We start from the raw sequence: 25,108 nt of genomic DNA, 5'->3' as shown, positions 1-25,108 counted from the left end.
GACTTGGTGAATTCTAGCTGTCAATATACTCCTCCCCTCTTAACCACGCCCCCAACCACGCCCCCCACCCCCACCCCCCACCTCCCGAAATCGGAGGTCTCAAGGTTGGCAAGTATTACTTTATAACATACTTGCCAACCTTGAGACCTCCAATTTCGGGGGGGGGGTTGGGGCGGGGGCGTGGTTAAGAGGGGAGGAGTATATTTACAGCTAGAATTCACCAAGTCAAGTATTTCATATATATATATATATATATATATATATATAAATAAAAGAAATACTTGAATTTCAGTGTTCATTTATTTACTCATATACACACACATAACACTCATCTACTCATTGTTGAGTTAAGGGTTGAATTGTCCATCCTTGTTCTATTCTCTGTCACTATCTTTCTAACCATGCTGAACACCCTCTCTGATGATGCATTGCTGTGTGGCACGCACAAAAGTGCTTTCATCAAAATGCACTAGATGGCAGTATTGTCCTGTTTAAGAGTGTCACAACATTGCTGTTTACGGCAGACGGACTGCTTTACTGTAGACGTTCTTTATATTGTGGGAAAGCGGACTCGGGTCCGCATGGAGCTGGAGGGGGCGTGGCCTCCAGCTCCGCCTGAATTTCGGGAGATTTTCGGGAGAAAATTTGTCCCGGGAGGTTTTCGGGAGAGGCGCTGAATTTCGGGAGTCTCCCGGAAAATCCGGGAGGGTTGGCAAGTATGCTTTATAGTTATACATAACTTACAAGTCTTAACCCATGAGAATCCATTCAATGTTTTATTTGTATGAATTATTACAAATTAATGTGAAATGTGTCACATTGTTAGTGATAAATGTATTACTTGATGTTTTTAGTGTGGTAAAAATGTACTTTGAACTGAAGAAAGAACACACATCGATGAAAAATTACTGAAATATTGACATTTTGTAAGTTATTAGCATAGAGTAGCTATTTTAATGCTCATAACTTATTTTCTATTATTGAAGAAATATAGTAAGAACCTTTAAATCGGAATGTTTTTCACACCAGTAAACATTACAATCGTTAAATTGATTTAAAATGAACTTTAATGAACAAAAATATACTTTTGCAAATGAGCTAGCTTATTTGGCACATTATTTTCATAGCCTGGGAAAGTCACATGACTGGTCACATGACTGGTCACATGACTTTGAATGATTCCTAGACACCACTGAGCAACTTCATCAAAACACGTTAGCGTTCAGTAATGCGACTCATTTTACTGAGATTTGTCTTTTGATTCTAAAGCTGGTATAAAAATGGTTTATTCCCTTTAATTAAGAGTGCTTGGGTTAAAGTAAGAGAGTTTGGATTTAAAGAAGAGTGAAGAGTGGACTGAAAAGAACCTTCACCAGGCTTGGGCCACTTTGTCGGACACAAACTCGCCGTGAGGCTCCGTGGCGCCGGCAGGGAGCAGGGCCAAGTAGACGGGCGTCACAGCGCCCTCCTCTGGAGACTTGGGGGCTTTGGGTCCGGCCATGTCCGTGCGCACCCACCCAGGACAACACGCGTTCACCAGGATCTGAAGGACAAGGTTTCACATGACGTCAACACAGTGCCAAGACGCCAACCAGGAAGGAGGCGGAGTTGCCGAGTCGTGTATTCAGGACCCGCCCCTCATGCCACACGCAGTCTGTGTGGACTCTAACGCAGTCCACACTCGCACCAACAGATTTCACGCCAGCGCTGAGAGAGTCCACATGCGCGCTAACAAAGTCTTAGCGAGCAACAACAAAAACAATCTGCGGACAGATTTTCATGCGCACACATTTTGGCACTGTTTTGACGCAAGGGTTTCAAAATAAAAAGTAACATGAGGACCCTTTAAGTCCCTTTAGGGACCTTTTTAGGATTCTTTAGAACCCTCTAGGAACCTTTACAAGTGTTTAAGACCCTTTAAGGACCCTTAAGGACATTTTAGGACCCTATAAGACCCTTTAAGGTCCCTTTTAGGATCCTTTAGAACCCTCTAGAAACCTTTAAAAGTGTATAAGACCCTTTAAGGACCCTTAAGGACATTTTAGGACCCTATAGGACCCTTTAAGGTCCCTTTTAGGATCCTTTAGAACCCTCTAGGACCCGTTAAGTAATTTTACGACCCTTTAAAAGTATATAAGACCCTTTAAGGACCCTATAGGACCATTTAAGGTCCCTTTTAGGATACTTTAGAACCCTCTAGAAACCTTTAAAAGTGTATAAGACCCTTTAAGGACCCTTAAGGACATTTTAGGACCCTATAGGACCCTTTAAGGTCCCTTTTAGGATCCTTTAGATCCCTCTAGGACCCGTTAAGTAATTTTACGACCCTTTAAAAGTATATAAGAACCTTTAAGGACCCTATAGGACCATTTAAGGTCCCTTTTAGGATACTTTAGAACCCTGTAGGACCCGTTAAGTACTTTTAGGATGCTTTAAAAGCTATGAAGACCCTTTAAGGACCCTTAATAACATTTTAGGACCCTTGAGAACCCTTTAAAGTCCCTTTAGGGACCCTTAAGAAACCTCTAACTCTTTAGGACCCTTAAAGACCCTTTAGGGTCCCTTTTAAGACCCTCTAAAAGTCAATAATACCCTTTAAGGACCCTTAAGAACCTTTTATGACCCTATAGGACCCTTAAGAACCTTTGAGGACCCAATAGGACCCTTTAAGGAACCTTTAAAGATTATTGTTGAGACCCTTTAACCCTTGAGGTCCCTTTAAGATCCTTTTAGGGACCCTTAAGGACATTTTAGGACCCTATAAGGTCCCTTTTAGGATCCTTTAGAACCCTCTAGGACCCGTTAAGTACTATAACGACACTTTAAAAGTATATAAGACCCTTTAAGGACCCTTAAGGACATTTTAGGACCCTATAGGACCATTTAAGGTCCCTTTTAGAATACTTTAGAACCCTCTAGGACCCGTTAAGTACTTTTAGGACGCTTTAAAAGCTATGAAGACCCTTTAAGGACCCTTAATAACATTTTAGGACCCTTGAGAACCCTTTAAAGTCCCTTTAGGGACCCTTAAGAAACCTTTAACTCTTTAGGACCCTTAAAGACCCTTTAGGGTCCATTTTAGGACCCTCTAAAAGTCAATAAGACCCTTTAAGGACCCTTAAGAACCTTTTATGACCCTATAGGACCCTTAAGAACCTTTGAGGACCCTATAGGACCCTTTAAGGAACCTTTAAAGATTATTGTTGAGACCCTTTAACCCTTGAGGTCCCTTTAAGATCCTTTTAGGGACCCTTAAGGACATTTTAGGACCCTATAAGGTCCTTTTTAGGATCCTTTAGAACCCTCTAGGACCCGTTAAGTACTATTACGACACTTTAAAAGTATATAAGACCCTTTAAGGACCCTTAAGGACATTTTAGGACCCTATAGGACCCTTTAAGGTCCCTTTTAGAATACTTTAGAACCCTCTAGGACCTGTTAAGTACTTTTCGGACGCTTTAAAAGCTATGAAGACCCTTTAAGGACCCTTAATAACATTTTAGGACCCTTGAGAACCCTTTAAAGTCCCTTTAGGGACCCTTAAGAAACCTTTAACTCTTTAGGACACATAAAGACCCTTTAGGGTCCATTTTAGGACCCTCTAAAAGTCAATAAGACCCTTTAAAGACCCTTAAGAACCTTTTATGACCCTATAGGACCCTTTAAAGATCCTTTAGGGACCCTTAAGAATCCTTTAACCTTTTAGGAACCTTTAAGACCCTTTGAGGTCCTTTTAGAACCCTCTAGGACCCTTTAAAAGTCATTAAGACCCTTAAGAACCTTTGAGGACCCTATAGGACCCTTTAAGGAACCTTTAAAGATTATTGTTGAGACCCTTTAACCCTCGAGGTCCCTTTAAGATCCTTTTAGGGACCCTTAAGGACATTTTAGGACCCTATAGGACCCTTTAAGGTCCCTTTTAGGATCCTTTAGAACCCTCTAGGACCCGTTAAGTACTATTACGACACTTTAAAAGTATATAAGACCCTTTAAAAGTATATAAGACCCTTTAAGGACCCTTAAGGACATTTTAGGACCCTATAGGACCGTTTAAGGTCCCTTTTAGGATACTTTAGCACCCTCTAGGACCCGTTAAGTACTTTTAGGACGCTTTAAAAGCTATGAAGACCCTTTAGGGACCCTTAAGAAACCTTTAACTCTTTAGGACCCTTAAAGACCCTTTAGGGTCCCTTTTAGGACCCTCTAAAAGTCAATAAGACCCTTTAAGGACCCTTAGGAACATTTTATGACCCTTTAAAGATCCTTTAGGGACCCTTTATCCCCTGAGGTCCCTTTAGGGACCCTTAAGAACCCTTTAACCTTTTAGGAGCCTTTAAGACCCTTTGAGGTCCCTTTAAGGATCCTGTTGAACCCTCTAGGAGCCTTTAGGGGGACCCTTTAAAAGTCATTAAGACCCTTAAGAACCTTTAAGGACCCTTTAAAGATCCTTGTGAGACCCTTTAACCCTTGAGGTCCCTTTAAGATCCTTTTAGGGACCCTTAAGAACACTTTGACATTTTAGGACCCTTTAAGGTCCCTTTTAGGATCTTTAGAACCCTCTTTATGGACCTTTTAGACCCTTCAGTATCCATTAAGACCCTAAAAGGACTTTTTAGGACCTTTCACACCCTGCAGGACCCCTTAAGGACTCTTTAGGGACCCTTTAAGGACCCCTTAGAAACCCGTAGGCCCCCTTAGGGTGGCGTGGTTCGGTTAATAGGGTAGCCGTGCCAGCAACTTAAGGGTTTAGGTTCGATCCCCGCTTCCGCCATCCTAGTCACTGCCGTTGTGTCCTTGGGCAAGACACTTGACCACTTGCTCCCAGTGCCAGCCACACTGTTTAAAAGGAACTTAAGCACTTTGAGTCTCTAGAGAAAAGCGCTATATAAATATAATTCACGTCACTTCATTTTTAATATCTTTTTGGACCCTTTAGGACCCTTCAGGGGACTGTTCAAGGACGTGGTACAGAGGATGTGATTGTACCTGATCATTTGGTCTCTTTTTGGACACACGCCTGGCCTGGATCTTGGACAGAGTCTGCATGAGAAGACTTGGTCAATAAGACATGTTCACGCACACATCATACATAATATTCTAATATTGGAGTCTGACCGTGACGCCGATCTTGGACACGCCGTACGCCGTGTCAGGCCAGCCGTCTTGCTTGTGCTGGTCCTTCTTGGTGCTGTCCACAAAGCGCCGCATGAGTTGCGTTAGCTCCTCCTCCGTGATGTCCTCGCTGCGGAAACGCTCCTGCAGCTGCGGGCTGCACTTATTCAGACTGCGCACGCTGACGAAGCTGGACACGTTGACCACGCGGCCTGAAAGCCACAGGAGACGTTTGGTACCATGTGGGACACCATGACAGAAGACTTCTGGTACCACGTGGGACACCATGACAGAAGATACTTGGTACCATGTGGGACACCATAAGACTTCTGGTACCACGTGGGACATCATGACAGAAGACTTCTGGTACCACATGGGACACCATGACAGAAGATACTTGGTACCACATGAGACACCATGACAGAAGACTTCTGGTACCACGTGGGACACCATCAGACTTCTGGTACCAAGTGGGACACCATAAGACTTCTGGTACCAAGTGGGAACCCATAAGACTTCTGGTACCACGTTGGACACCAAGACAGAAGACTTCTGGTACCACGTGGGACACCATAAGACTTCTGGTACCACGTGGGACACCATAAGACTTCTGGTACCACATTGGGACACCATGACAGAAGACTTCTAGTACCACGCAGGACACCATAAGACTTCTGGTACCACGTGGGACACCATGACAAAAGACTTCTGGTACCACGTGGGACACCATGACAGAAGACTTCTGGTACCACATTGGGACACCTTAAGACTTCTGGTACCACGTTGGACACCAAGACAGAAGACTTCTAGTACCACGTGGGACACACTAAGACTTCTGGTACCACGTGGGACACCGTAAGACTTCTGGTACCAAGTGGGACACCATAAGACTTATGGTACCAAGTGAAACACCATAAGACTTATGGTACCACGTGGGACACCATGACAGAAGACTTCTGGTACCACATTGGGACACCATAAGACTTCTGGTACCACGTTGGACACCAAGACAGAAGACTTCTGGTACCACGTGGGACACCGTAAGACTTCTGGTACCAAGTGGGACACCATAAGACTTCTGGTACCATGTGGGACACCATAAGACTTCTGGTACCAAGTGGGACACCATAAGACTTATGGTACCCCGCAGGACACCATAAGACTTCTGGTACCGCGTGGGACACCATAAGACTTCTGGTACCACGTGGGACACCATGACAGAAGACTTCTGGTACCACATTGGGACACCATAAGACTTCTGGTACCACATTGGGACACCATGACAGAAGACTTCTAGTACCACGCAGGACACCATAAGACTTCTGGTACCACGTGGGACACCATGACAGAAGACTTCTGGTACCACGTGGGACACCATGACAAAAGACTTCTGGTACCACGTGGGACACCATGACAGAAGACTTCTGGTACCACATTGGGACACCTTAAGACTTCTGGTACCACATTGGACACCAAGACAGAAGACTTCTGGTACCACGTGGGACACACTAAGACTTCTGGTACCACGTGGGACACTGTAAGACTTCTGGTACCAAGTGGGACACCATAAGACTTCTGGTACCATGTGGGACACCATAAGACTTCTGGTACCAAGTGGGACACCATAAGGCTTATAGTACTAAGTGGGACACCATAAGACTTCTGGTACCCCGCAGGACACCATAAGACTTCTGGTACCGCGTGGGACACCATAAGACTTCTGGTACCACGTGGGACACCATGACAGAAGATTTCTGGTACCACGTGGGACACCATAAGACTTCTGGTACCGCGTGGGACACCATAAGACTTCTGGTACCACGTGGGACACCATGACAGAAGACTTCTGGTACCACATTGGGACACCATAAGACTCCTGGTATCACGTGGGACACCATGACAGAAGACTTCTGGTACCACGTGGGACACCATGACAGAAGACTTCTGGTACCACATTGGGATACCATAAGACTTCTGGTACCACTTGGGACACCATAAGACTTCTGGTACCACGTTGGACCACATAAGACTTCTGGTACCGCGTGGGACACCATAAGACTTCTGGTACCAGGTGGGACACCATGACAGAAGACTTTTGGTACCAGGTGGAACACCATGACAGAAGACTTCTGGTACCAGGTGGGACACTATGACAGAAGATACTTGGTACCACGTGAGACACCATGACAGAAGACTTCTGGTACCGAGTGGGACACCATGACAGAAGACTTCTGGTACCAGGTGGGACACCATAAGACTTCTGGTACCAGGTGGGACACCATGACAGAAGACTTTTGGTACCAGGTGGGACACCATGACAGAAGACTTCTGGTACCAGGTGGGACACCATGACAGAAGTTAATTGGTACCACGTGAGACACAATGACAGAAGACTTCTGGTACCGAGTGGGACACCATGACAGAAGACTTCTGGTACCAGGTGGGACACCATGACAGAAGACTTCTGGTACCAGGTGGGACACCATAAGACTTCTGGTACCAGGTGGGACACCATGACAGAAGACTTTTGGTACCAGGTGGGACACCATGACAGAAGACTTCTGGTACCAGGTGGGACACCATGACAGAAGTTACTTGGTACCACGTGAGACACCATGACAGAAGACTTCTGGTACCGAGTGGGACACCATGACAGAAGACTTCTGGTACCGAGTGGGACACCATGACAGAAGACTTCTGGTACCAGGTGGGACACCATGACAGAAGACTTCTGGTACCAGGTGGGACACCATAAGACTTCTGGTACCAGGTGGGACACCATGACAGAAGACTTTTGGTACCAGGTGGGACACCATGACAGAAGACTTCTGGTACCATGTGGGACACCATGACAGAAGTTACTTGGTACCACGTGAGACACCATGACAGAAGACTTCTGGTACCGAGTGGGACACCATGACAGAAGACTTCTGGTACCAGGTGGGACACCATGACAGAAGACTTCTGGTACCAGGTGGGACACCATAAGACTTCTGGTACCAGGTGGGACACCATGACAGAAGATACTTGGTACCACGTGAGACACCATGACAGACGACTTCTGGTACCGAGTGGGACACCATGACAGAAGACTTCTGGTACCAGGTGGGACACCATAAGACTTCTGGTACCAGGTGGGACACCATGACAGAAGACTTCTGGTACCAGGTGGGACACTATGACAGAAGATACTTGGTACCACGTGAGACACCATGACAGAAGACTTCTGGTACCGAGTGGGACACCATAAGACTTCTGGTACCAGGTGGGACACCATGACAGAAGACTTTTGGTACCAGGTGGGACACCATGACAGAAGATTTCTGGTACCACGTGGGACACCATGACAGAAGATACTTGGTACCACGTGAGACACCATGACAGAAGACTTCTGGTACCAGGTGGGACACCATGACAGAAGACTTCTGGTACCAGGTGGGACACCATGACAGAAGACTTCTGGTACCAGGTGGGACACCATGACAGAAGACATTTGTTATCATGACACCTGCGTGTATGCACCTCCGGCCTTGACGAGAGGCAGGAAGTGGGTCAGCACGTCCTGCGTGGCGAAGTAGTTGGTCTTCAGCGTGACCTCGGCCTGGGTGGCAAATGGAGTGGTGTCAGCACCTGATGGACAATAGAAAGTGGACATCATTACCGCATTCAAATGGAATACTTCAATAAGTACGTCTTAGTTCTCCAGTGTGTGAATCTGGACCATGTTGTCCCACACACTTAAAAGACTAAGCATAAATACTAAGTACACAAGTGTACACTTAAAAGACTAAGTGTAAATACACCAAATAAGACACAAATTCTGACACAAAACATGACGCCGGGTATAAAAATGGTGTTAAAAGTTTGTAGAATATGTTTTAAAAGACGAGGACGTACCTTTAAAAGCGATGCCAGCGTTGTTGACCAGCACGTCCACGCCGCCATACTTGTCCTTGAAGTAGGCGGCTGCCGCGCTGATGCTGCTGTTGTCGTTGATGTCCAGTTGCTGGAAGTGGACCTTCAGGCCCTCAGAGGACAAGGACGACACCGCGTCCTGACCCCGCCCCCTGCGGACACACCGAACAGAACGGATATACTTCGGGCGATCACGTGACTGGCCTGGGCGCGTGTGAAAGATCTACCTGCCAAATATGATTTAAACCTGAAAACCCCACCCAGTCCCTCAGCCAGTCTACAAGCATGTGATGGTCAACAGTGTCAAAAGCTGAGATCCAGCAGAACCGGTATGGTACATTTACCAGCATCAGTGGAGCAAAGGCAGGGGGACAATGTCTTTTAAGGATAGGATAGGACTTTATGGTCATTGCACAAGTACAAGGAAACTATGTTTTCAGCACAAACCCGTTCAAGATTAGACAAACAAACAGTGTACAGGGTTACAGAACAGGAATGCTGATGGGTCGCCAAAGGCGCCTCGTAAAAGATAAGAAAAAGGGAAGAAGATGAGTAAAAAAATACAATCTAGACTGGGCTCCTAAGGGGGCCTAGTCTGGAGTGGGGAAAAACCTCCATGCAATGCACACATAAACACGTTACATTTAATCACGACAACTCGCAACAGAGGGACGGGGATTTGGGGCCCTGGAGGTCAACTGCTGCTATGAAGTGCTGTCAGACGTCCATCACCCCGAGGGGAAACAAGCGGTGGTGAAGGCGTGGGGTGGGGGAGAGTGTGTGTGTGTGTGTGTGTGTGTGTGTGTGTGTGTGTGTGTGTGTGTGTGTGTGTGTGTGTGTGTATGTGCCCATTGTCTTGGGTGTGATGATGTAATGTTCATAGACTGGGGCCGTTCTGCATGCAAGTAAAAGTTTGACTCCAGGTGTTGTTGAGGAGGGAGGGAGGGAGGTCAAAAGCGTCCATCATTGAGGTGTCCTTTCGGATTAGCGATCAAGAGCGGGTAAACCCCCCTGATCGCTAATCAGAGGTAACCAGAATGTTAACAAAAACAGACAATGACTAATAAACATAGGAGAATATCCACAAACAAAACAGGCCATAACAGTACCCCTCCCCCCCTTAAGGGACCGCTTCCAGATGTCACAGGAAGGTGGAGTTGGTGGAGGGTCGCCAGGCAAAGTGCCAAATCCTCAGCGGCTGCTGAGGTACACGCCCAAGACCCGTTTTACAATATAACGTATTTTCCGCACTATAAGGCGCACCTAAAAACCACAAATTTTCTCAAAAGCTGACAGTGCGCCTTATAACCCGGTGCGCTTTATATATGGATTAATATTAAGATTCATTTTCATAAAGTTTCGGTCTCGTAACTACGGTAAACAGCCGCCATCTTTTTTCCCGGTAGAACAGGAAGCGCTTCTTCTTCTACGCAAGCAACCGCCAAGGTAAGCACCCGCCCCCATAGAACAGGAAGCGCTTCTTCTTCTACTGTAAGCAACCACCCGCCCGCGTAGAAGAGGAAAAAGCGCGCGGATATTACCGTACGTTTCATTTCCTTTGTGTGTTTACATCTGTAAAGACCACAAAATGGCTCCTACTAAGCGACAGGGATCCGGTTCATGAAAAGACGCAATCTCTCCATCCGCACACGGATTACTATTTCACAGCAACTGATATTCCTGTGAACCGCACTGTGGATACAACGGGAGCACGTACGGTGAATATTCGCACCACAGGGAATGAGAAGTCATCCTTCACTGTGGTTCTAGCTTGCCATGCTAATGGCCAGAAACTTCCACCCATGGTGATATTCAAAAGGAAGACCTTGCCAAAAGAGACCTTTCCAGCCGGCGTCATCATAAAAGCTAACTCGAAGGGATGGATGAAGAAAAGATGAGCGAGTGGTTAAGGTAAGTTTAAGTTTACGCGAAGAGGCCGGGTGGCTTTTTTCACGCAGCTCCGTCCATGTTGATATACGACTCCATGCGCGCCCACATCACGCTGGTTTTTAATATATTATTAAAGTTTGACTGACCTATTTGACTGTTTTTTTGACATTCCTTTAGCGCAGTTAGATGCGGCTTATAACACGGGGCGGCTTATAGGTGGACAAAGTTTTGAAATATGCCGTTCATTGAAGGCGCGGCTTATAACCCAGGGCGCCTTATGGTGCGGAAAATACGGTAACTAAAACAACTCTTACTTACCAAACCGTCCCATGTGTGATGTTTGTAGGGAGTGTTTTCACGCATACTTGTACGCGCTGTCGTAATGTAATCAAGCCAGCGTCGTTAGCATTAGCGAACATGCTAACACGTTTACGAGTGTCTGTGTAAGTTTTATTACCGTATTTTCCGCACTATAAGGCGCACCTAAAAACCACAAATTTTCTCAAAAGCTGACAGTGCGCCTTATAACCCGGTGCGCTTTATATATGGATTAATATTAAGATTCATTTTCATAAAGTTTAGGTCTCGCAACTACGGTAAACAGCCGCCATCTTTTTTCCCCGTAGAAGAAGCGCGCGGTGCATGCTGGGATATGTGACGTTTCATTTCCATTTGTGTGTTTATGTAAAGACCCCAAAATGGCTCCTATTAAGTGTGTTGTCTGTCTAATTATAAATAATGCAGACGAGGCGTGTTAACTGAGTTCTCAACGTTTACTCACAGCGTGCTCATAACCACATTCTAACTCCCAGCATACAACGCTTCTCAGGGCTACCGCGCATGCTCGTAACTATCGTTGCATGCTGGGTAGTGTAGTTGTTATATTTGCTAGCTCATAACAGCACATTGAGAGACACGCTTACGCGCTTAATTCAATACTCGCCGTCATTCCGGGTGGATTGACAAAAGACCTCCAGCCGCTAGATATTGGTGTCAACAGGGCATTCGAAGCTAGACTGCTAACTGCGTGGGAACAATGGATGACAGAAGGCGAACACACCTTCACTAAGACGAGGAGGCAGCGCCAGACGACGCCAACATCTGCTAGTGGATCGTAAATTTGCCCAACTTTTCACTTCGGACACCGAAGACGAAGGATTTACGAATGAAGAATAACTTCAGAAAGTGAGCGCTATGTTTATTTTGTGTGTTGTGACATTAACGTTCGAGCAACATTATGTTGCTATTGCTCTGCACTATTTTGAATTTTACTATGTTTGTGATTGCACATTTGCGTACATTTTGGGAGTGAACAGAGTTGTTAGAACGCTGGTTTTTAATATATTATTAAAGTTTGACTGACCTATCTGACTGTTTTTTTGACATTCCCTTTAGCGCAGCGTAGGCGCGGCTTATAGTCCGGGGCGGCTTATTGGTGGACAAAGTTATGAAATATGCCATTCATTGAAGGTGCGGCTAATAATCCGGTGCGCCTTATAGTGCGGAAAATACGGTAACTTACATTGGCAATCTTTCCCAAGTTCGTCAGTAAATTCAGCAAAACGTCACAGTGGAGTTATTGAGTCTGTTTAGACCAGGGGTCGGCAACCTTTACCAGTCAAAGAGCCATTTTGACCAGTTTCACAAATTATAGAAAACAATGGGAGCCGCAGAATTTTTTTTGAAATTTTTAATGAAATAACACTGCATACAAATTTTTTTTTTTGCTTTGTGCTATGTATAAACCAGGGGTCTCAGACACGCGGCCCACACCTTTATGTGGAATTTGAAAGCTGGTGCGGCACGCGGGTTTTAAATGAATGGCGCTTGTCAGCGTCATGCGTGCCGTGATGGTACAGTATTTAGCGCCCACTACAATCACTGTGCCTGATCAGCCACACGTTGTATGGGGCTTCCACTTGCTCACGTAGGTGACAGCAAGGCATACTTGGTCAACAACCACACAGGTCACACTGACGGTGGCTGTATAAAAAAAAACTTTAACACTCTTACTAATAATGCGCCACACTGTGAACCCACACCAAACAAGAATGACAAACAAATTTCGGGAGAACATCTGCACAGTAACACAACATAAACACAACAGGACAAACACCCAGAATCCCATGCAGCCCTAACTCTTCCGGGATACATTATACACCCCCCGCCCACCAAACCCCGCCCACCTCAACCGTCGCACATAGAGAGAGAGAGAGAGGGGGGGGTGATGTGTGAGGGAGCAGGCTTGGGGTGGGGGCGGGGTTTGGTGGTAGCAGGGGTGTATAATGTAGCCCGGAAGAGTCAGGGCTGCATGGGATTCTGGGTGTTTGTTCTGTTGTGTTTATGTTGTGTTAAGGTGCAGATGTTCTCCCGAAATGTGTTTGTCATTCTTGTTTGGTTTTGGTTCAAAGTGTGGCGCATTATTAGTAAGAGTGTTAAAGTTGTTTTACATATCACAAACAAGTGTAACCTGTGTGGCTGTTGACCAAGTATGTCTTGCTGTCACGGACGTGTGCAAGCAGAAAATGTATATTGTATAACAAGTGTTGGGCTGGCACGCTGTTAATACAGATTGTAGAGGGCGCCAAATGTTGTACCATCATGGCACGCCCTTATTATAGCCGTAAGGGTGAAAATCCCGGGAGTTTTCTGCGAGAGGCACTGAAATCCGGAAGTCTCACGGGAAAATTGGGAGGTTCAGCAAGTAAGCTGCTGAGCCACATCAGAGTGATCAAAGAGCCGCATGCGGCTCCGGAGCCGCGGGTTGCCGACCCCTGGTTTAGACGATTGGGGAGCGAGCTTAACAATGACTTCTGTTTTGTTTGATCCGCCGTTTTACTGCCGTGTTACAGACACCGTTTGGAAACAATTAAGGTATGTAAATAAATATTCATAAAATATTTCTGTGTAAATAACTCATTTCACAACGTATATATCTGTGGCTTATAGTCCGGTGCGGCTAATATATGAAAAAATATGTTTTTTTTCTCAAATTTAGTGGGTGTGGCTTGTATACTGGTGCGCTCTATAGTCTGGACGAGTTAGTATATTTTTCCTATATTGTTTTTCTCTATTTTTCAATTGATTTTGCCCTCCCTGAATGTTGCAATTTAGTTTTCTAAATATGTAAACAGTCCTCTGAATTAGACTTGAGGTGGTTTGTTGATGTTCTTCACAATGAGGTCACTGTAAAACTAACCACATTAAAGAAAGTACATTATTTATACACATGAAGTCCACATACATGTGGGAATCACGTTGGATTAATAATATAGTTTGGAATAAACTGAAAAAAGCAATACAATTATGCAGGATGAAGGTTGATGGGTGCACAACCAGCTGTATCACTCATAACCAGTGTTGGGACTAACGCGTTACAAAGTAACGCCGTTAGTTTCGGCGGTAACTAGTAATCTAACGCGTGATTTTTTATATTCAGTAACTCAGTTACCGTTACTACATGATGCGTTACTGCGTTATTTTACGTTATTTTTCATGTAGTATCGCCTAGAAACAGAAGATCTGAGTGTGTTTTATTGCAGCGCTGCGGTGTCGTCCTTCTGTGTCACAAAGAAAAGAAGAGGCGCGCAGAGAAGAGGCTTTGTGTAGGTGGGGGCGGGGACGGGGGCTCCCAGACCGTAGTTGAGGGGCGCAGGGGAGACGTTCCTCCAGGGCCTATGTACTTCGGGGCTAACAACCTTCACTTTACCCGGAAGTGGGTCTTTACAGCTGAGGGTGAATGATGAGGCCGGCGGTTTGTTGCAACTTTGTGACTTTATTGGACGCAGCCATCCACCAAGCTAAAGCACCTGCACGCACTCACTGTCGCCGGTCCCTCACCTCTCTCGCCCACTCACTCACTGACGTCACTCACCTCACATGCTGTCATATCTTAAAGGGACACACACACACACACATACGCTACTCTCATAACAACTAACAAGACATCATGGTGAAGCCAGAAGTGGAGTTTCTTAACATGGAGACATTCTCAAGACTTTTCTTTTGTCGAGCACAAAGAAAATAACATTTTAGTTAAATGTAAGTTGTGTCTTGGATCAAAGATCCTATCTACTTAAAGTTAAAGTTAAAGTGCCATTATGTTGCAGCTATTTAAAATAGTTTTGTCAATTTGTTCTGGCCTGAAATAACATTGGCCCTTTGAAACATATATTTGTCTTTGTGTGTTGTATGTAGACCACATTGCTTTCTGCAAATGCATGTCAAGTTGATCAACAGATTGTATTATTCTCCAGTGCAATAACAGTACTGAAAAGAAGGCTAAAAGGGCATTAATGGGAGCCTTAAAAAAAAAGGAGAAAAAAATAAGTAACTAAATAGTTACTTTTCACAGTAACGCATTACTTTTTGGTGTAAGCAACGGAGTTAGTAACTGAGTTACTTTTGAAATAAAGTAACTAGTTACTGGCTTTCAGTAACTAACCCAACACTGCTCATAACAGGCGGTTCAGATGCACTTTTTTTAAATAAAGCATAGAGGAACATTTTTATGATATTTGAGGTGTTTTTCAAACATTTTAGTATGTAAATAATAGACTGTATATCTATTCTAAAAATATATTACTCAAATTTAAATTAATGTAAAAAAACAAACATATTTTTAAAGGTGTGGCGGCTTTTATTTTGCTGTGGTGGTGCGCCATGATCATTACATGTAAGGGAAACCTTGTTGTGAGCAGGCTGTGTAATGGACAGGCGGTTCAGATGCACTTCTTTTTTTTAAAATAAAGCATTAAGGAACATTTTTATGATATTCGAGATGTTTTTCAAACATATTAGTATGTAAATAATAGACTGTATATCCATTCAAACAATATATTACTTAAATGTGTTTTCATGTAAAAAAATATATATATATATTGTGGAGGGGGGCGTGGTCTGCGGGTCTGCGGCGGAGCGGGGTGTGGAAGGACCGGCCTCGAAGCACAGCTGGCAGGTGATTGGATTACCCAGCTGGGGATGATCATCCAATCACCAGCCGGTCCGAGACACGAGTGTTGGAGTTGGCGGTTCAGATGCACTTTTTATTTTTTTAAATACATTTTTATGATATTTGACATGTTTTTCAAACGTATTAGTATGTAAATAATAGACTGTATATGCATTCAAACAATATATTACTTAAATTTGATTTCTTGTAAAAAAACTAACATATTTTTTAGGGTGTGGCGGCTTTTATTTTGCTGTGGTGGTGCGCCATGATCATTACATGTAAGGGAAAGCTTGTTGTGTAATGGACTAGAAGAGATCACGATTGTAAGATGAAGATCTGCTCAGTATTGTAAGGAAAAAGGTGAGAAGTGATGAAAAATTGGCTGTTGTCGGGGAGGGGGCTGGGTAGGGAAAAGATGAAGGATACTATGACAAAACATAAAAACATCCCGAAAAAATGACTGCGGTCTTATCAGAAGACGTGGGTGGAACCGGTGGTCGTGCACCAGCAATGTGGTTTATGGCGCGGAAAATCAGCCTTGGAGTTCTTTGATTGGACGTGATAAGATTTGCAAAATAAGAGTCTGGAAGTGGATTCTTGTGCATGAAGACCGTGGGCAAGAAGCATTCAGCCGTCCGACATTTGCGACATGTGTGTGTGTGTGTGTGTGTGTGTGTGTGTGTGTGTGTGTGTGTGTGTGTGTGTGTGTGTGTGTGTGTGTGTGTGTGTGTGTCTTACGTGTCTCTGGCCGTGAGGTAAACGTCGCCCTGGAACTGCTTGCAGAGCGCCTGGACGATGGCCTTGCCAATTCCCTTGTTCCCGCCAGTTACCACGGCAACCCTGGTGGACATTGCTGCCCCCCCCCAAACCCCAGAGAGAAGTTAACAAAATCAAACAAAACATTCGAAAGCAATCATTAAAACGTCTAATTTGTCTTCCCAACTTGGAGTCAACATGTGCATAGTCATGTAAATAGTGTATATACTGTACCCCCCCCCCCCTCCATTTTTTGTATATATTGTTTTTCTAATCACCTGACATGTATACTGTGTATATGTAGGGCTGGGCCATATATGGAATATAATCGATTGTCTGAGTGCGATATAGAAAATGACTATATCGTGATATTGTAAGTGTGTAAGTGCACAAGTGTAGGCCGCCTGTGTAAGACACGTGTGCACTCAAAAGTGTGTAAGTGCACAACTGTAAGACACTTATGCACTCAAAAGTGTGTAAGTGTTTAAAAGTGTTTAAATTCACTAGTGTTAGACACGAATGCACTCAAAAGTGTGTAAATGCACAAGTGTAAGACACTTATGCACTCAAAAGTGTCCAAGACACTTATGTACTCAAAAGTGTTTAAATGCACACGTGTAAAACACTTATGCACTCAAAAGTGTCTAAGACACTTATGTACTCAAAAGTGTTTAAATGCACAAGTGTAAAACACTTATGCACTCAAAAGTGTCTAAGACACTTATGTACTCAAAAGTGTGGAAGTGCACAAGTGTAAGACAATTATGCACTCAAAAGTGTGTAAGTGCACCAGTGTAAGACTTATCACTAAAACGTAAGTAAATGCACAAGTGTAAAACATTGATGTACTCAAAAGTGTGTAAATGCACAAGTGTAAGACACTTATGCACTCAAAAGTGTCCAAGACACTTATGTACTCAAAAGTGTGTAAATGCACTAATGTAAGACACGAATGCACTCAAAAGTGTGTAAATGCACCAGTGTAAGACACTTATGCACTCAAAAGTGTCTAAGACACTTATGTACTCAAAAGTGTGGAAGTGCACAAGTGTAAGACACTTATGCACTCAAAAGTGTGTAAGTGCACCAGTGTAAGACACTTATCACTAAAACGTAAGTAAATGCACAAGTGTAAGACATTGATGTACTCAAAAGTGTGTAAATGCACAAGTGTAAGACACTTATGTAGTCAAAAGTGTGTAAATGCACTAATGTACGACACAAATGCACTCAAAGGTGTGTAAATGCACCTGTGTAAGACACGTATGCACTCAAAAGTGTCTAAGACACTTATGTACTCAAAAGTGTGGAAGTGCACAAGTGTAATACACTTATGCACTCAAAAGTGTGTAAGTGCACCAGTGTAAGACACTTATCACTAAAACGTAAGTAAATGCACAAGTGTAAGACATTGATGTACTCAAAAGTGTGTAAATGCACAAGTGTAAGACACTTATGCACTCAAAAGTGTCCAAGACACTTATGTACTCAAAAGTGTGTAAATGCACTAATGTAAGACACAAATGCACTCAAAAGTGTGTAAATGCACCTGTGTAAGACACTTATGCACTCAAAAGTGTGGAAGTGCACAAGTGTAAAACACTTATGCACTCAAAAGTGTCTAAGACACTTATGTACTCAAAAGTGTGGAAGTGCACAAGTGTAAAACACTTATGCACTCAAAAGTGTCCAAGACACTTATGTACTCAAAAGGGTGTAAATGCACTAATGTAAGACACAAATGCACTCAAAAGTGTGTAAATGCACCAGTGTAAGACACTTATGCACTCAAAAGTGTCTAAGACACATATGTACTCAAAAGTGTGTAAATTCGCAAGTGTAAGACACTTATGCACTCAAAAGTGTCCAAGACACTTATGTACTCAAAAGTGTCTAAGACACTTATGTACTCAAAAGTGTGGAAGTGCACAAGTGTAAAACACTTATGCACTCAAAAGTGTCTAAGACACTTATGTACTCAAAAGTGTGTAAATGCACAAGTGTAAGACACATATGCACTCAAAAGTGTCCAAGACACTTATGTACTCAAAAGTGTGTAAATGCACTAATGTAAGACACGAATGCACTCAAAAGTGTGTAAATGCACCAGTGTAAGACACTTATGCACTCAAAAGTGTCTAAGACACGTATGCACTCAAAAGTGTGTACGTGCACTAGTGTAAGACACTTATCACTAAAACGTGAGTAAATGCACAAGTGTAACACATTGATGTACTCAAAAGTGTGTAAATACACAAGTGTAAGACACTTATGCACTCAAAAGTGTCTAAGGCACTTATGTACTCAAAAGTGTGTAAATGCACTAATGTAAGACACAAATGCACTCAAAAGTGTGTAAATGCACCAGTGTAAGACACTTATGCACTCAAAAGTGTGTAAGTGCACCAGTGTAAGACACTTATCACTAAAACGTAAGTAAATGCACAAGTGTAAGACATTGATGTACTCAAAAGTGTGTAAATGCACAAGTGTAAGACACTTATGCACTCAAAAGTGTCCAAGACACTTATGTACTCAAAAGTGTCTAAGACACTTATGTACTCAAAAGTGTTTAAATGCACAAGTGTAAAACACTTATGCACTCAAAAGTGTGTAAGTGCACCAGTGTAAGACACTTATCACTAAAACGTAAGTAAATGCACAAGTGTAAGACATTGATGTACTCAAAAGTGTGTAAATGCACAAGTGTAAGACACTTATGCACTCAAAAGTGTCCAAGACACTTATGTACTCAAAAGTGTGTAAATGCACTAATGTAAGACACGAATGCACTCAAAAGTGTGTAAATGCACCAGTGTAAGACACTTATGCACTCAAAAGTGTCTAAGACACTTATGTACTCAAAAGTGTTTAAATGCACAAGTGTAAAACACTTATGCACTCAAAAGTGTGTAAGTGCACCAGTGTAAGACACTTATCACTAAAACGTAAGTAAATGCACAAGTGTAAGACAATGATGTACTCAAAAGTGTGTAAATGCACAAGTGTAAGACACTTATGCACTCAAAAGTGTCCAAGACACTTATGTACTCAAAAGTGTGGAAGTGCACAAGTGTAAGACACTTATGCATTCAAAAGTGTGTACGTGCACTAGTGTAAGACACTTATCACTAAAACGTAAGTAAATGCACAAGTGTAAGACATTGATGTACTCAAAAGTGTGTAAATGCACAAGTGTAAGACACTTATGCACTCAAAAGTGTGTAAATGCACTAATGTAAGACACGAATGCACTCAAAAGTGTGTAAATGCACCAGTGTAAGACACTTATGCACTCAAAAGTGTCTAAGACACTTATGTACTCAAAAGTGTGGAAGTGCACAAGTGTAAGACACTTATGCACTCAAAAGTGTGTACGTGCACTAGTGTAAGACACTTATCACTAAAACGTGAGTAAATGCACAAGTGTAACACATTGATGTACTCAAAAGTGTGTAAATGCACAAGGGTAAGACACTTATGCAGTCAAAAGTGTCTAAGGCACTTATGAACTCAAAAGTGTTTAAATGCACAAGTGTAAGACACGTATGCACTCAAAAGTGTGGAAGTGCACACGTGTAAGACACTTATGCACTCAAAAGTGTTATTGTGCACAAGTGTAAGACACTTATGCACTCAAAAGTGTAATTGTGCGCAAGTGTAAGACTCTTACACACTCAAAGGTGTGTAAGTATTTAAAAGTGTTTAAATGCACAAGTTTAAGACACTTATGTACTCAAAAGTGTGGAAGTGCACAACTGTAAGACACTTATGCACTCAAAAGTGTGTACGTGTTTAAATGCACAAGTGTAAGACACGAATGCGCTCAAAAGTGTTTAAATGCACTAGTGTAAGACACTTATGCACTCAAAAGTGTCTAAGACACTTGTGTACTCAAAAGTGTTTAAATGCACAAGTGTAAGACACTAATGCACTCAAAAGTGTGTAAATGCACTACTGTAAAACATATATGTACTCAAAAGTGTCTAAGACACTTATGTACTCAAAAGTGTGGAAGTGCATAAGTGTCTTCAAAAGTGTGTATGTGCACTAGTGTAAGACACTTATCACTCAAACGTGAGTAAATGCACAAGTGTAAGACACACTCAAAAGTGTCTAAGGCACTTATGTACTCAAAAATGTCTAAGGCACTTATGTACTCAAAAGTATTTAAATGCACAACTGTAAGACACGAATGCACTCAAAAGTATTTAAATGCACAAGTGTAAGACACGAATGCACTCAAAAGTGTGTAAGTGCACACGTGTAAGACACTTATGCACTCAAAAGTGTAATTGTGCACAAGTGTAAGACTCTTACGCACTCAAAAGGTGTGTAAGTATTTAAAAGTGTTTAAATGCACAAGTTTAAGACACAAATCCTTTTATGGTTACAAATCTTTTTGGGGGGTTAAAAATATTTTATGTTAACAAATTTCTGTTTGGTTACAAATCTGTTTGGTAAACTTTTTTTCTTTAAAAAAAATATATATATATATATTATTTTTTTTTTGGTTACAAACCTTTTTATTTATTTTTTTTATTCCAAATCCTTTTTTGGTTACAAATATTTGTTTGTTAAAAATATTTTTTTTATTTTTTTTTTAAGTTAAAACTAGTTGTTTTTTTTAATTTTCTATTCTAAATTATTTTATGGTTCCAAATGTTTTTATTTGTTTTTTGGTTAAAAATCTTTCAAAATGTTGTATTATTTTAAATAATAATTTTAAATCATTTTTGGTTAAAACATCTTTTTTTTCTTTTTTTTTTTGGTTAGAAATCTTTTCTAGTGACAATTTTTTGTTTGGGTACTTTTATTTTCAAGTAATTTTTTATATACATGTTACAGGTTATATATGTTTTATTATATATAAGGTGTGTAAGTATTTAAAAGTGTTTAAATGCACAAGTTTAAGACACAAATCCTTTTATGGTTACAAATCTTTTTGGGGGGTTAAAAATATTTTTTGTTAACAAATTTCTGTTTGGTTACAAATCTGTTTGGTAAACTTTTTTTCTTTAAAAAAAAAAAAAAAATATATATATATATATATATGTATATATTTTTTTTTTTTGGTTACAAACCTTTTTATTTATTTTTTTTATTCCAAATCCTTTTTTGGTTACAAATATTTGTTTGTTAAAAATATATTTTTTTTTAAGTTAAAACTAGTATTTTTTTTTATTTTCTATTCTAAATTATTTTATGGTTCCAAATGTTTTTATTTATTTTTTGGTTAAAAATCTTTCAAAATGTTGTATTATTTTAAATAATAATTTTAAATCATTTTTGGTTAAAAATCTTTTTCTTTTTTTTTTTTGGTTAGAAATCTTTTCTAGTGACAATTTTTTGTTTGGGTACTTTTATTTTCAAGTAATTTTTTATATACATGTTACAGGTTATATATGTTTAATTATATATAAGGTGTGTAAGTATTTAAAAGTGTTTAAATGCACAAGTTTAAGACACAAATCCTTTTATGGTTACAAACCTTTTTGGGGGGTTAAAAATATTTTTTGTTAACAAATTTCTGTTTGGTTACAAATCTGTTTGGTAAACTTTTTTTCTTTAAAAATATATATATATATTTTTTATTTTTTATTTTTTTTTTGGTTACAAACCTTTTTATTTATTTTTTTTATTCCAAAAACTTTTTTGGTTACAAATATTTGTTTGTTAAAAAAAAAAATTTTTTTTTTTTTAAGTTAAAACTAGTATTTTTTTTTTAATTTTCTATTCTAAATTATTTTATGGTTCCAAATGTTTTTATCTATTTTTTGGTTAAAAATCTTTCAAAATGTTGTATTATTTTAAATAATAATTTTAAATCATTTTTGGTTAAACATCTTTTTTCTTTTTTTTTTTGGTTAGAAATCTTTTCTAGTGACAATTTTTTGTTTGGGTACTTTTATTTTCACGTAATTTTTTATATACATGTTACAGGTTATATATGTTTTATTATATATAAGGTGTGTAAGTATTTAAAAGTGTTTAAATGCACAAGTTTAAGACACAAATCCTTTTATGGTTACAAACCTTTTTGGGGGGTTAAAAATATTTTTTGTTAACAAATTTCTGTTTGGTTACAAATCTGTTTGGTAAACTTTTTTTCTTTAAAAATATATATATATATATATATATATTTTTTTTTTTTTTTTTTTTTTTGGTTACAAACCTTTTTATTTATTTTTTTTATTCCAAAACCTTTTTTGGTTACAAATATTTGTTTGTTAAAAATATTTTTTTTATTTGTTTTTTAAAGTTAAAACTAGTATTTTTTTAAATGTTCTATTCTAAATTATTTTATGGTTCCAAATGTTTTTATTTATTTTTTGGTTAAAAATCTTTCAAAATGTTGTATTATTTTAAATAATAATTTTAAATCATTTTTGGTTAAAAATCTTTTTCTTTTTTTTTTTTGGTTAGAAATCTTTTCTAGTGACAATTTTTTGTTTGGGTACTTTTATTTTCAAGAAATTTTTATATACATGTTACAGGTTATATATGTTTTATTATATATAAGGTGTGTAAGTATTTAAAAGTGTTTAAATGCACAAGTTTAAGACACAAATCCTTTTATGGTTACAAATCTTTTTGGGGGGTTAAAAATATTTTTTGTTAACAAATTTCTGTTTGGTTACAAATCTGTTTGGTAAACTTTTTTTCTTTAAAAAAAAAAAATATATATATATATATATATATATATATATCTATATATATATTTAAAAATTTTTTTTTTTTTTTGGGTTACAAACCTTTTTATTTATTTTTTTTATTCCAAATCCTTTTTTGGTTACAAATATTTGTTTGTTAAAAATATATATATATATATTTTTTTTAAGTTAAAACTAGTATTTTTTTTAATTTTCTATTCTAAATTATTTTATGGTTCCAAATGTTTTTATTTATTTTTTGGTTAAAAATCTTTCAAAATGTTGTATTATTTTAAATAATAATTTTAAATCATTTTTGGTTAAAAATCTTTTTTCTTTTTTTTTTTTTGGTTAGAAATCTTTTCTAGTGACAATTTTTTGTTTGGGTACTTTTATTTTCACGTAATTTTTTTATATACATGTTACAGGTTATATATATTTTATTATTGAGTGTATCAAATGTGATGAATATTTAATGGACCACAATGGGAACAAGCCTTTTGGCTTTTTGTGCCATCCATTTGCCTTTTTAAAGCATTCAATTCAGTTCTTTAAGATGTCAATAAACTTCAAAATCAATCAATGCGAAGACTTTTTAGCTCCTGATTTATGGTAAAAGTTTTGTTTAAACAAATATTATTCATGCAAACAACAAGTTTATTTGCTGAGTCATGCGGAATGCAGAAATATTCAAACATATATCATTAAGAATGCACTTTGATCCTGATGCATACTCGACTTATTAGGGTGGATTATCACAACAACAAAAAACGTTTTCTTTTGAAAACTTTTGCAAAAACAAACATTAATTTCAGAAACGATGAAAAATCCGAGGTTTTATAATCCTTCCTTTATGTGACCATTACGTAAAATACCATTACTTTTTTCAACAGGCGTTTTAAAAACATGCAAGTTATAAAACGCTTATCGGGTGAAAGGTGGTGAATAAAATGAAGTTTCTTACTGCAAATTGTAGTTTTTGTCGAAGGCGAAAATTTGCTGGACGGCAAAGAAGACCGCGGAAACGCTTGGTGCCACTGCGCAGGCTCCGCGCGCATAACCGGAACAACATCCTGCCGCCGATTTGCATTGTTTTTGTACTTATTTTGAATATTATTATTCCTCGATTAATTGTAAATGTTGCAGTTTATAAATAAAGGTTTATAAAATTAAAATTAAAAAAAAAAATAATACAATTAAAAAAAACACGATCAGCGCGAGGCTTCTTAACGGGTAAAAAAAATCAACTAATAATTCTTTTTTTAACAGCATTTGTGCTTTTTATTCTTTTTGCGCGAGTTTTCAACGTCGTGATTTATTTGTTTGTCACGCTAACTAACGTGTTTACAGCAACCCGAATGCTTGTCAACTTGCCGCCCTCTGCTGGACAAACTTTGATACTGCAGCTCCATCTCATGTTTTGGTTGAAATGTACACAACCCCAAAAGCAGTGAAGTTGGCACGTTGTGTAAATGGTAAATAAAAAGAGAATACAACAAATCCTTTTCAACTTATATTCAATTGAATAGACTGTAAAGACAAGATATTTAATGTTGTCACTGAAAAACTTTATTTTTTTTTGCAAACAATCATTAACTTAGAATTTAATGGCAGCAAAAAAGTTGTTTTACCACTGTGTTACATGGCCTTTCCTTTTAACAACACTCGGTAAACGTTTGGGAACTGAGGAGACACATTTTTAAAGCTTTTTAAGTGGAATTCTTTCCCATTCTTGCTTGATGTACAGTTTAAGTTGTTCAACAGTCCGGGGGTCTCCGTTGTGCTATTTTAGGCTTCATAATGCGCCACACATTTTCAATGGGAGACA

The 25,108-nt window shown here is 39.9% G+C and overlaps 1 protein-coding gene across 2 annotated transcripts; it reads right to left on the bottom strand.

Moving 5' to 3' along the window:
* Window positions 1-1,049: 1,049 nt before the first annotated feature.
* Window positions 1,050-24,323, bottom strand: cbr1 (carbonyl reductase 1). 2 transcript variants are annotated; one of them, XR_009815958.1, is made up of 8 exons: window positions 24,245-24,323; window positions 16,610-16,724; window positions 9,010-9,179; window positions 8,635-8,742; window positions 5,116-5,324; window positions 4,987-5,040; window positions 1,194-1,543; window positions 1,050-1,128 (listed from the first exon to the last, which is right to left on the bottom strand). XR_009815958.1 is itself a non-coding variant. In XM_061967914.1 (7 exons), exons 2-7 carry the CDS (start codon window positions 16,720-16,722, stop codon window positions 1,370-1,372), a joined length of 828 nt encoding a protein of 275 aa, XP_061823898.1. In that variant the 5' UTR covers window positions 16,723-16,724; window positions 24,245-24,323; the 3' UTR covers window positions 1,050-1,369. The 2 variants fall into 2 exon arrangements, 1 of the variants encoding a protein (XP_061823898.1); XM_061967914.1 differs by having other exon boundaries at window positions 1,050-1,543.
* Window positions 24,324-25,108: the final 785 nt, after the last annotated feature.

Source organism: Nerophis lumbriciformis, linkage group LG02, assembly GCF_033978685.3.
Source record: "Nerophis lumbriciformis linkage group LG02, RoL_Nlum_v2.1, whole genome shotgun sequence".
In the NCBI taxonomy this organism is placed as follows: domain Eukaryota; kingdom Metazoa; phylum Chordata; class Actinopteri; order Syngnathiformes; family Syngnathidae; genus Nerophis; species Nerophis lumbriciformis.
Note: the sequence above shows the minus strand (reverse complement) of the source record. Positions and strands in the feature narration are given on the sequence as shown.